General features: G+C 44.0%; 1 protein-coding gene across 1 annotated transcript in view; it reads left to right on the forward strand.

Moving 5' to 3' along the window:
- The window catches only part of AKR1D1 (aldo-keto reductase family 1 member D1), a 34,524-nt gene extending 26,238 nt beyond the window's left edge, over window positions 1–8,286 (forward strand). The window contains exons 5-9 of the mRNA XM_075755280.1: window positions 1,562–1,684; window positions 3,398–3,507; window positions 3,998–4,163; window positions 4,936–5,018; window positions 8,115–8,286. Coding sequence (XP_075611395.1) covers window positions 1,562–1,684; window positions 3,398–3,507; window positions 3,998–4,163; window positions 4,936–5,018; window positions 8,115–8,157 — 525 coding nt within the window. The 3' untranslated portion in view covers window positions 8,158–8,286. The remainder of the gene's footprint in view (window positions 1–1,561; window positions 1,685–3,397; window positions 3,508–3,997; window positions 4,164–4,935; window positions 5,019–8,114) is intronic.
- The last annotated feature ends 4,338 nt before the right edge of the window (window positions 8,287–12,624 follow it).

Raw genomic sequence — 12,624 nt, forward strand, 5'->3', positions numbered from 1 at the left:
TGCAAGGGGTTTTTGCTAAGAAAACTTGGAGGAAAGTAACGTTTGCCTGAAAGATTGCATCCTAAATTTGTTTGTGATGCACTCTAGTCCTACAGCCAGTTGTCTCCTTAAGCCTACTGGCACTTGGCTTCAGGATCTCAGGTAAGGCAGAAAGGGAGAGTAGCAATTTCCTCATGTTCCTGCCTTGGACACTCTTTAATTCATGGCCAAAGCTGGTCAGGTCTCCTTCTGCACCAGGTCTGCTGCAAAAGCATCACCAATTCAGCCCAGTTCACATCAAGAGAGTAACGTGAGCTACTACACACTCCACTTCAGCTTGCACTGTCCAGAGCTGGATAGTTGTGTCCCAATTTAGCTCTACTCGAGGTGCAGCAGATAAAGACGGAGAATGGGTGAAACTGAATGAAAGTTCAGAGTGGGAGAGAGCCCGGGGCGGGCTTGGGCTTTCCTCTGGCAGCTGAGCCATCCAGATTGGGTCCCAGGGGGAATGGGGACCTCCACGTTAGCTGTTTATGTTACCCTTGTCTTTGTCTGATGCAGTTCATTCCTCTTTTTCACAGGCTAGCTGCTCAAATGTTAAAAGCAACAGCTGTCTGAACACTGTTATGTTTTTATCTTCAAGATAGTGCATATTGCAAAGGATATGTTGTAGCAGGTCACTCTCTTCAGCTAATAAGCCAAGAATAAAATAGCTGGTGATGAATGCCTGCAAATAATAGCATCAATTTAAGTAAAACTGGCTAAACCCAATCCAGATAATTTCACTCTCTCAGTATGGTGCTAGCAGGCAAAAATGGCTCCAGATGACTGTATTTGCTGACTTGTCACCAAGTGATACAAAGCATATGAGGCCAACTGGAGGTCATCAAATATATGGTGCCTCTTACCTCCCTGCTTTCAGCTCCTGTGAGACAGAAAGGAATAACAAAACCGGCAGGAGGGGCATCCAGCTCCATAGTAGGATCTGCTCTGCCTCAAACAGTCACTGAGTCATTTGTGTGCAGTGTTTCTGGGAGCAAGGGGGAAGACCATAGGAAAGGACCCTCTTTCCCCTTAACAACCTAGCTGATGACGCTAATGAAGACCAGGGCATGTATTCATATCCAGTGGACATAAGGCTTTCTCAGCTATTAGGATTTGTCTGAAGTGCAGAATATCTAGAATTCCTCTCTCCTCCCTTTCAATCGGTTGCGTTCACTCTTTCTTTGCCAGCTTTGAAGTAGTGCTAAAGCAGCACAAAGTAAGAAAAATTTTTTGAAAGCAGATGTCTGGCACTTAAGTATCTATGTCTCAGATTAAGCTTTCTGCTCTTCAGACAAATTCTATCCTCACAGGAGGCATAAAACATTAGGGTTTGGTCTGGAAAGTGGGTCTGCATGGGGACAGAGTTTAGAATAGCAGGACAGCACCAGGCCTCATGCTAATAGAGTTGTTAGTTCTGCTGGAGAAAAGGTTTTTCTGCAGTCTCAAGAATGGACTGTCTTCCACCTATCTCTAAAACGCATGCTCCAAGGAATCAAGCCAACATGTGGGACTCCACCAGTCTTTGTTTTCTTTGCAGGCTATGGAAGCATGTAAAGATGCAGGCTTGGCAAAGTCTATTGGAGTATCCAATTTCAACCGCAGGCAGCTGGAGATGATCCTGAACAAGCCAGGACTTAAGTACAAACCTGTCAGTAATCAGGTACGACTGCAAGCTGAGGGTAGTGCCTGCCATGGTGCCACTGCCCTGTAGGGAACACAGAAGCAACACGTGGCCCAAGCCACCATGTGCATAAAGGTGACGTACACTTTGCCACAGATGCTGCCCTCCATACTGTCATATTTCCATTTCTAGCTTGAAAATATTACTCATCCTATCTAGGCTAAAGATAAATATTTGAAGGTGCTGGAACGATCGCTCTCCTCAGTTCCTGCTCCAGGACTATAAAACTGGTGCCTCTGCGCCAAGCTCCATAACAAGGTTGAATGCTGAGTCAATGCAAATCTTAAATCTCTGCCATGTACCTTACTTCAAGTCCAAAAAATTCCCAAGACAAACTATTCAGAGCTAACCAGTCCTCAATGAAGCCATGTCTACCTCAGCTGACACCAAACCAAAACAAGTCTAAATATCAGGGATCCTGAGTCACTCTAAGCTTCCCAAGTTTAAAAAGCATTAAAAGTAACTCCTAAATTTCCTGTACTTGCTCTCTTGTGCCTTTCCTATAAGACATCAGTAAGAGTTAGAGAAAAAATCTAAATTAAAGAGGATACCCTATTAAATGACCGACTTGAGCTGAACAAGCCCATGAAGGCGATTGGTATGTCTGAGTTAAATTACAGTAGCAGGGCTTAGAGAAGGTGGTAAGCAGCAGTGACCCATCTGAATGCCCAATACCTTTGACTCTGGCATTTGGCAGCTCACTGCGTTTCCTAGAAATCACTGGGAAGCTCTTCTGATTCATCTGGCAGAAATTAATATCCACATTAGGAGTGTCAGAGAAGAGGCCAGAGACCAACTGGGACCAACTTCCTACCCTCAGCACGTGGCCAGGAGGGCTGGGATTGGCACGGGGCAGGGTAGAGATGCTGGCTATAGCCTTCATTTCCATCTTGGACCTGAAGGGAAAGGCAGCCTGGGAGAGGAAGAAATTCCAGCACCCTTTCACTGGTATTAACATGCCCAGTGGGCGCAAGATGCAATTGCCCTTTCTGGCATGCCCCTAAGGCTGCACTGAGCATTGCTGCTGCTTCCTGGCATCGAGGAAGACCGGGCAAAAGATTAAGCTCAGCTTAGGGCAGCTAACCAGCAAGACTGCCTGCAAACAGTGGTTGCTCTGTCACCTCATAGACATCCCTTTCCCAGAGACTGAGAACACAGCCAGAAAATCCCCACCTGTAAGGGAATGATGGGCAGTATTTGCAGTGTGGGAGGGCAGAGCTTGTAACAGGGTCATAACCATTACGAAGTCTTACCTTTTACATATCTCCCCTCACCTTTTTATCTGGGACAGCTTATGCCAACACCTCCCCTAAAAGCAACATCAGATTAGTCATCCTAAATGCAAGAGACAACGAAACAAAAGATCTGACTCGCATGAGCCTACTTCTCTAGTAATCTTTCCCTGCCTCCATCCCCCCACTTATTGTCACCTTTCCATTGGAGGCCAATAAAAATTCCCTGCAGCCAAATTATAATCACAGATGTTGATCTGCTGTCCACAAAAAAACCCAATCCATCATGCAGCAACATACAATTAGAACGGTAACCACAAGTTGAGTTTCCCTATTCTTTAACTTACATGTATCCTTTCCCAAAAGCATCATCTGGTCTGTAGCTCTCAAACATCAGGATATCATCTGTTTTGGCATCTGGTCCTGTTGATTAGTCATTCTTTCTATGTTACTCTTGTAGGTCGAATGCCATCCCTATTTCACCCAACCCAAGCTCTTAGAATTTTGCAGACAACATGACATTGTTATTGTTGGATACAGCCCACTGGGAACCTCACGGGATGAAACATGGTAAGTTTTCCATGTTACTTTCTGATAGCAGGGTCTCTATCCAGGAAAATAATAGTTCCCCATTGCTGGGTCTCTGTGCAAAACACTGTTGTCCCCATTTTGCAAAGTAGTTTTGAACTTCAGTGTCTAAATATTACTGTTGTGAATGTAAGCTTACAACACTCCTGCTGCATGCTGTCATCAAAAAATGCCAGGTGTCTGTGTAGGAAGTCACCTTAGGTCTCCTCTAACAGAAAGCAAGTGTCTAACTGGGAACATTAAGGCTTAGGTGAGGAAATAGAAACTAAGTCAATGTTAGGGCATCACATAGGAAGTTGCCTTTGGCAGTCTGCCAACCTAAATGCCAAAGCTTCTCTCCCATCTTTCACACTACTTGTCAAAAAGGTGCAGTATTCTGTCCACAAACAAGTAGATGCCTCTGTTTTGACATTAAAGATAAGGAGATTTTTTCTGATTTCTTTCTTTTTTTTCCCCCCCAATTTTCTTCCAGGGTAAATGTGTCCTCCCCTCCTTTACTGAAGGATCCTGTGCTGAATGCCATTGGCAAAAAGTACAACAAGACAGCTGCACAGGTTGCTTTACGTTTCAGCATCCAGCGAGGGGTGGTGGTCATCCCAAAAAGCTTCAATCCTCAACGCATTAAAGAGAATTTCCAGGTAAATTTGTACTCCAATGGTGCATGAATGAATCCGCTTACATTGGCTCAGCCCCTACGGAAGGTGATTGTCCCATTTCTTTCTGTAGACATAAGGCTTGACCAATGTCAAGTGTTGCCACATTTGACACTTTTTATCCCCATCACTTAACAGTACCATATGACAATAATAGAGCAGAGCAGAAATTTTAGTGTCTCCTAACCCTGTGAGTTAGTGTCTCCTAACCCAGTCCCGGGTGGTGGTGTATCCCAGCACACCAGTTGCTGCGGCAAGCAGCACAAGCGAGATGAAGTAATTTAGTAGGTCAGCAGCCCAAGGTAGCTGACTGTGGGTATCTGGGAATGACTGACTTGTTTTGCCTGGTCTTCAGGTATGGGGCAGCTTTGTTAAGGAGAGGTTGTACAGATGTGCCAGAAAAGCTCGTAACCACACCACCAGAAAGCACCTGGCTTGACCACCACACCCAAATAAGATGAAGCATTTGTTCCCGTGTCCCTTGCAGCACTCAGTACCCACACTGCTCCCTGCTTTCCCTGCCAATGTATTGCTTCCAAAGCTGGTGGCCCAGTAATCGCCAGACTACTTTTCTCTTTTTGCAAGAGTGTGTGCAAACGTGACGGGACTTATTCATGTCCTCCAGACTTTCTTACAGATGCAAATATGGATTTGTGGGGGAGACTGCAGTGGAGAGGAGGGGAGATTGGACTTCTGAAATCCAAATGTTGATTGTGTCAAGAAACGCTAACTTACTCCTAACATCTCTTTCCATTAGATCTTTGACTTCTCCCTCACTGAGAAAGAGATGAAAGAAATTGAAGCCCTGAACAAAAATGTTCGTTATGTGGAACTGTTAATGTAAGTCCCAGAGGAATTCTAGATCCTCACAGAACATTCCTGTCTTTTTCAGAGGATTTAGAAAGAAAAATCACATCCTTTTAATATTACTTTTTGTATAAACAACCTTATTTTAAGGTAAGGCTTAAATATGGGAGATCTTTAATGCAGCCTGAATATGCTCCTAGACCCACTGCAAAAATAAGTGTGCAATACTTTCTTACAGCTCAGATGTCAAAAGCCCACCTAGGAGAAAGTAACTGTATCTGGCTATTCCATCTCTGCCCCAACTCCTTAAATGCTTTCCGCTATATGTTGTAATGACAATCTCAGCCACTCACAAGTTACAGCATTGCCCCTGTCTAGCAGTGTGGATATCAGAGCTGAAATTCACATAGGAGCACTTTCTTGTCTTTCCCCTCCTTCCCACCTTCGCTTCCAGTGCTCAGCAAGCCAGGTTCCTGCTCTAGTACAATGCATTGTAAACCTAGTGTTTCCAGAGGCAGCTTGTCCTAAATTGCCATGTGGAAGGCTAAGAATTAATAGCACTACTACATGAAACCACAGAACTAATTTAGTGAGAGCTCTGATCCTTCTCAATACTTTGGTCAGAAGTACCAAAGTACCAGTGCCTACCCAGCTTCCTCATAAAAGACACATCTTAATATAAACATGATAGGAAATATGAACTAAAAGCATCATAATGGAGTTCATCTTTCACATTTAAGCTCAGCCAGGTGCTCTGAAGCTTTAGTTTCTTAAAACTTAAGAAAGCCCTCCATCAATTGGCAGCACTTAGTTCCAGAAGACTTCTCACAAATGGCCTAGCAGACTCTTATGCATGTTTTGGCATTTGAAATTGTTAGGGTTTTCATAGCTAAGTTGAGCTATAACATCATTTAAACTTTTAATGATTATGTACACAAAACGTAACCTTGGTGCAAATGCAAGAGTCTTTTCCAGAAGCAAAGTTAAAGGATGTAAATGCCCACAAGAGAAGAACTTTCTAAGCCACCAATCCAAAAAACTAGTAAACTAAATGCTTTGCTTTATTAGACTAAATTTGGTCACAGGAGGCCACTGAGGACAAGGAAAACAGGATGCATAGGATGGATGTTGCCAGCTCTATTTTTCACAGGAGTGCCATGTTTGGGGAAAATGCGTAAATACAGCCTGACCTCAACTGTGAAAAATGTCTTCTCGGAAAAGCGATGTTGCCATGGAAGGAGCAGCTAAACATATATCTGACTACGATGTGTTCTCACACTGAAGTGTCTGGAATTGACACTGCAACAGATGAGTTAGCAGCCTAAAGAGATTTCTTATTTCATCCAGCAATACGTATCTGAAAAAGCCAAACAATCATACAGAAAGACTTCTGGTTAGTCAACTTTGTGCAAAACCTTTGACTGCTGTGATGCAAATGCCAGCAGGAATGGAAAAATTCAGCTTTCTCCTCTGGCTCTTCCAGTTATCAGCTACCATAGGTACCGTGTGCAAATCCATTGTTCTAATGGTGTAAGCAAGCGCATACGGAGAGAATATTGCAATCAGTGGAATGAGTTAGCAAGTTAAGCATCTGAGCAGAAAATGGAGGTTTTGTAAAAATATGAGTACTCCAGAAAAGTCTCAGTTTTAAGTGGTTTCTTCTCCCCTTGGAGAAACCTGGAAGTATTGTGCTGGGCAATTTTTACATTGATCTCTCTGCTTGATTTATCTTGTGCTCCCAGTCTCTGCTATGGATATACTTCCTTACCAGTTATTCCAAGCTGCACTGGCTCCTCAAAGTGAATCATTTTCACTCAAAGGATTCAGACCTTTGAACATGCAAGAGCTGATTAGCAAGCATGCTCCATAGATGGAAAGTAGAGATTATGACACTGACAACTCAGACATTGTCAAATTATACTGAAACCAAACAAGCCAAAGTGTTGTGGCTTGTTTTTTTGAATCAACTCAATCTGTTAATGTGTAAACACTTCAGCTTGGCTGAATATTGGAATGAAATGTTTTGACACAACCAATTCAAAATGTTTGATGCCTTCCAGTTAGTTAACTTCAATATTGTGAAATGTATTCTTCCCAAACTGGAAGGATTCACAGCTGGGATAGATGCCAGCATTTGTTGTGCTCTGCTGTTAGGAAAGGCAGCCAGCAGCCACGGTGCACCTGAGAAGGTTCTTCAGAAATTTTTGATTTTGCTAATGGAAAGTTTTTGTCAAGCCAAGGCTTGTGGTTTAGCATCATCTTCTCAAACAAACAAGAAAACCCACAACAAAAAACAACTACCTCTCTCTCAAGTCTGCCAGTAACAGGCAGTGTTATTTTTTTCCACCTGCAGTTGACCCTGGGAATTTTCTTCTTGCCTTTTGTACTGATCTTGGATCATGCATCTTCCCTGTTCACAGAGTTTTTAAAATGAAATCTGCACTGTCTCTACCTTTGACAGTATGCAGCCATGAACATTTTTCTCCCCTGAACTGGGTCACCCCAGTGACCTTCTTAGTAAATTCTCTGCCACTGGTGCTATTAACCTGGCAGAGCACCTACACCTAGGCTGAACTAGAGAGCAGCCAGACCTAGTCTGCATATGGCAGCCACTTGAAGAAAGCACCATGCTAGACCCAGACCTGCTCATGCCAGCTCTAAGTGCGTAAGCCAAAGTCTGGTGTCTCCACCTCTTTCAAATATAACCCCTGTTTCTGAGGGTCTTCCTAGACATCTGAACAAAGAAGTCTTCCCCTTCCACAATGCACACATAGTGAAGCCATCCCCCTTTCCTACAACACTTCTATTGACCCGAGCTAAATCTACAAATATAGCGAGAATAGCCGAGATCCAAATTCTTGTTGGTTTTTCCCCATCTGTCCTTAGGGTATGCAGTCTGTAGGCCTGAAAAATGGTCCTTCATTGTCCTCTCCTTAAATGCATAGGTTTTCTTCCAACTCTGCAGGGAAGATTGTTCAGAGCAGACAGCTTCTGAATAAGCAGAAGAGTCTTCCATGAAGGGCAAGAGGGCATATATTGCAAGGAAGAGGTTTGCCAGGCACAGGCAACAGTGATGCAATATCCTGCTTCATCCGAGACACTCACTTGTTCAATCTGACCTATCCACAGGTGGCGTGACCATCCAGAGTATCCCTTCAGCGACGAATACTGAAAACAAGGTGTGTCCAGGCAGGTTCCTAACTTGGTGCCATTAGGCTTCGCTGAAAGAGACCCAACGTTTGGTGCTTTGACTTCACAGGAGACTGTTGAAATCAGCATTAAAAACATAACATTTACTTCCTCTTGTCTTGTCAGTCTTATTGCTACTGAAGAGCAAATCCATTTAACCTATTGAATATCTGTTTTTGGCTAAGGAAGCTTAACTCTGAGCATTGAAGCTTCAAAACTGACAGCTGATAAAATTGAAGATTTCTCTTGAAAACAGGCTCACTAGTTCAAGCCAAATCATTTTCACTCAATGGCACATTCTTCACTAAATTTGAAACAAGAAGTTCTGCTTCAGTAGATGTGAAGCAGTATCATTTTGTTTCACAGCTCAAGTGAAAGTTAGCAGTGGGGAACTAACTGGGTTTGAAATATCCACATGCACATATGTATATTGATATATAGATAGAGATAGATACATTCACTGCTGCATGCAGTGAAGCCTATTTCACACTGACTAGGGTAGCCTTCAGCTACAAACGTGAGCTGCATTCTGTAGGTACACCCTAGCTGGCTCCACATACAACTAGTTCAAGCCCTAAAGCACTATAAGCACGTTCACATCTGCCCACCTCAGCCAAGGCACCCAGTGAAACACAGGAGAGTCTACAACTTTTGCATCTATACTTGAGCTGCTATACAAAGATAGAATTGCATAGCGTTGCATATGCAACCTGGAGTTAGCACTAGTGAGAGCCTCATCTCATGAGATTAAAAATCCCTTAATCTTTCCTGGTCTGCAAACTGGTTCACCCAAAAAAACTTCTGTTTACTTCAAAATTCTTAGTCTTTTGTATAAAGTTCTGACCAAGACAATACTGAATTAGAAAGCTAAGTTTTAAAGGAGTTCTACCATGCTTTGAGACTGGAGAACACTGGCAAGTCCGAGAAATGGGTAGGAATCCAGCAGAAGGAACTGGGCTGAAGCCTGGACATTGCCTTCAATCTATCCTCAGCTCTCTGAAACGTGGGGACAGAACCATGGACACCAGAGTAAGGAAGACTAACTCCTTCAGCATGAAATTCTTTTTCAGAGGATTTATTTCCTCAACAAGTTTTGCAGCCTATAGGTGTGTCAGCCTATAGACACATCTGCAGAAGGCTGCTTTTGCTCCCTCCAGTGCCAAACACACCAATTTCCTGCCACAGAGGGGGTACGCTAGGGAAGTATTGGGGAAGAAACTAAACCATATAGAGAGAGTACTTCATGTACTAAAAATGTGCATACTGACATCGGAAAATGAGTCATGCATAGCCTTCAGTCTATAGCATCTGCATTTAGTTATTACCATTGATATTTATTATCCCCAAAGTGACAGGAACAGGAAAACACCAGAGTGTACAGTTTATGGAGACACTTCTGTTGGGTCAGGTGTGGTCCTCTGAGGTGAGGCAGAGAGATACAGGGGTCACCATTTCACAGGAGGAGCAGGCAAGGCTCCCAAATGGGTCTAGTGCCAATGCAGCCCTGAATGAGCTCAGTAGGCACCACTAGAGAAGCCCCTTCATGGGAACATGGGGATGGCCTTCACATAGCGTTTATAAACACATTTATAAAGCTGTGTCAACAAAGGAGCATTCTGCTTGCCAGAGGTTACCCAAGGGCAATTCTCATTTTATTCTATTACTCACTTAGACCAGAGAGGGAAATAAAAAAAAGGGAGGGGAGGTATAGCTGAGGAGGAAGACACCACATTAGAAGTCTGCTGGTATAGATCTAAGGACAATCTCAAGGTCAGGTGGAGGTCTGCTCCCAGGGGTGGTCAGAACCGCTATCACAGCCCCTACTTTGCCCCTTTGCAAGCAGCTGAGGGCCTGGCCAAAAAGCTGAACAAAATCCAAGTCTAAATAAAAGTACCAGAGAGGAGCACAGTTACCACCATACCCAACGTGTTATTCCAGTTGCTTCATAAGTACAAGCCTTAAATAGAGCTATCAGGGCTCAACTACTTAACAGTAGCACTGTACAAATTTTTGCACTGTAACTTGACCAGGTGCAGGTCTGCGGCCACGGCCAACATTCAGGCCGGGTTTGGCAAAGCTCTTGTTTTCTACACTGCAAATGTCAACTAACGCTCAGCTTAAATGCTCATACCAGCCTCTTCACAGCTATCGGCTCCTTCCAGACATCCCCCCCAGAGGTTAGGCAGCGCCTGAGGTTCTAATAAATCCGAATCCCTTCGTTTGACCTTGTACGCGTGAGTAAGGGAGATGAAATGCTGAAGCCTTTCTAACAGGAAATACCCTATAACCAAGTCTTCAATCTGTACCGAGTTAACAGACTGTGAGAGTTCTTCCAGCCCAAGTCATGCCAGCAAATCCCTTTTTCTCTTCTCCTCTAATTTTAATAGAATCCTCCTCCTCCTTTGCATTGCCTCATTTGAATCTGATGAAAAAGATTCAGCCTCTTCCCAGGGGCACATGCTCCCATACTCGTTTCCATCAGTTATGAAACTGCTACTGACGTCTAGCCTAGTTTTTCCCCTGCTTTGCTCAGTTTCAGACCATTGCTCCCCATTGTTCTCCATCTTGCCCTACAAAGAAAAGGTTTAGAGGAGGGAAAATAAACCAGGCTGCAGATGGGGGCTTGGGAAACACATTCCACCAGCAGCTGCACAAAGGGACAGAGAAAACCCAAACCCTGGCCCCACGTACAATCTGCTTGCATCTAATGAATTTCAGAGGCTTATTGAACTTGCTGCCTGGTGCAAAACGTCATTTGGAAGCACTGCATACAGCCCTGCTCCAACTGGAAGGGTCAGGTGCGGACAGAGGGGGCTCCAGCACCTCCTGCACTGATAGCAGTCGCACATGACGAGAATAGACCCAAATGTGTACCAGGAAACCTTACTCCCTTCTACTGTAAGTAACCCAAGTAGTTTGTGACTCTTCCTGTAGCCGCAAAATGAAAATAAATCCAGACCAAAAGAAGTTTGCTTCAACTATGCACAAGTGACTTTATGGCAAAGAGAAGAACAAGTGATGAGTTTTAGATTCTTTTTGCAGCCCAAGAGCTGCTCTGCTCTGGCCAGCAGAAAACGAGGTGATATGGTCACAGCCATGGCAGCAAAGCAGTTGCCACAGCTGTGCATTAGAGCATGGGCTTACCTGGCTGTCGGAGGAAGAGGTATTCCTTGTTGTTACACAAGGCTTTGCAGCAGCTGGGCCCTTCCTTGGGCACGTGCATGCTCATGTTTAATAGGTGAAGCAACACAGAAGCACTGTTGAACAAATATCATCCGACGTGCCAATGTTACCCCCATCCTGCACTACATGGTTAGCTCAATTTGTTTCCCCGTGGAGAGGCAGAGCTTCATCTTCCCCAAGACTAAATGTCTGGAATAGGACTCCATTTCAAAAAGGACATGGATCCAATTTTCCCTGATGCTGTGCAAGTGCCCACAAGAGGAAAAGAGAAAATAGTAAGAGGCAAAGTGGGATGGACCTTGTGTACATTTTACAGTCTTACATTAAAGAATGCCCTTTGGATTTATATTGCACATTTTTGTACCACAAAGCTATCAAAAGGTTTTGCAGGGGTGCATAATGTGTCCTGTGGAAGAAAGGGTGAGTGGCCATACCAAGCCATCAGCCAGAATTAGGATGCAGTTTGGGTAGACAGAACTGGGCACACGGGGAGGGAAGGCAGTACCTCCCATAGTTTTTATCCCTTGCCTGCCATTAAGGCCAAGGTGCCACAGAACTGGGTGCTCTGCAGTAAAACTGGGATGTCTTCTCCTGGCCAAAGTGTAGTAATAACCAAGGACAGAAATTGAGTTTTGCAAACAGCAGGAGAGGATTGGAGGCCACAAAAGACAAAGCCTTTGGTCACATACAGCAGGGTCCTCACTGGTGAGGCTTCCTCACTTCATTCCTTTCTTGAATCCAAACAAACTCCAAAAGCTGCTCACCTGCATACTGGCAGGATATTTAACCATTACCATATCATTGGGACGTGCAAAGGAATTCAACAGCACAGAGGCTGCTATTTTCCTTAACTTTTTAAGATCGCCTCATAAGATCAGACTCACAGTGGATTCTTCAATTTAGTGCGTGAATCATTTTAGTGTGGAAGCAAGGCCAGCATTGTAGGGACTTAGAGGAAAAAAAAAAATCACGTGCCCAGGATGTACAAGACACCTCTCAGATCTCTGCAGTGAGCAGAGAGGACAAACTCAGATTCTTCATGTACAGTAAGTCTGATTTGTAGATTTAAGATGAGGTATCACCTTCCTCACTGTGAGTAGCGCCAAAGTCCCCTTGTTGCCATCCACCAAACTGAAACACTTTGAAATAAATTGGTTTGGTTTTGCAAGACAATTTCCTTATTTTCTGGGGGAGAGAAAGGGAGGGAGCTGCTGTTTCTAGACATATTTTGCCAAGCTCTCAACAGGACACAGTTCATACATCTAGA

Source organism: Balearica regulorum, chromosome 1 (genome assembly GCF_011004875.1).
Source record: "Balearica regulorum gibbericeps isolate bBalReg1 chromosome 1, bBalReg1.pri, whole genome shotgun sequence".
Classification (NCBI taxonomy): Eukaryota; Metazoa; Chordata; class Aves; order Gruiformes; family Gruidae; genus Balearica; species Balearica regulorum.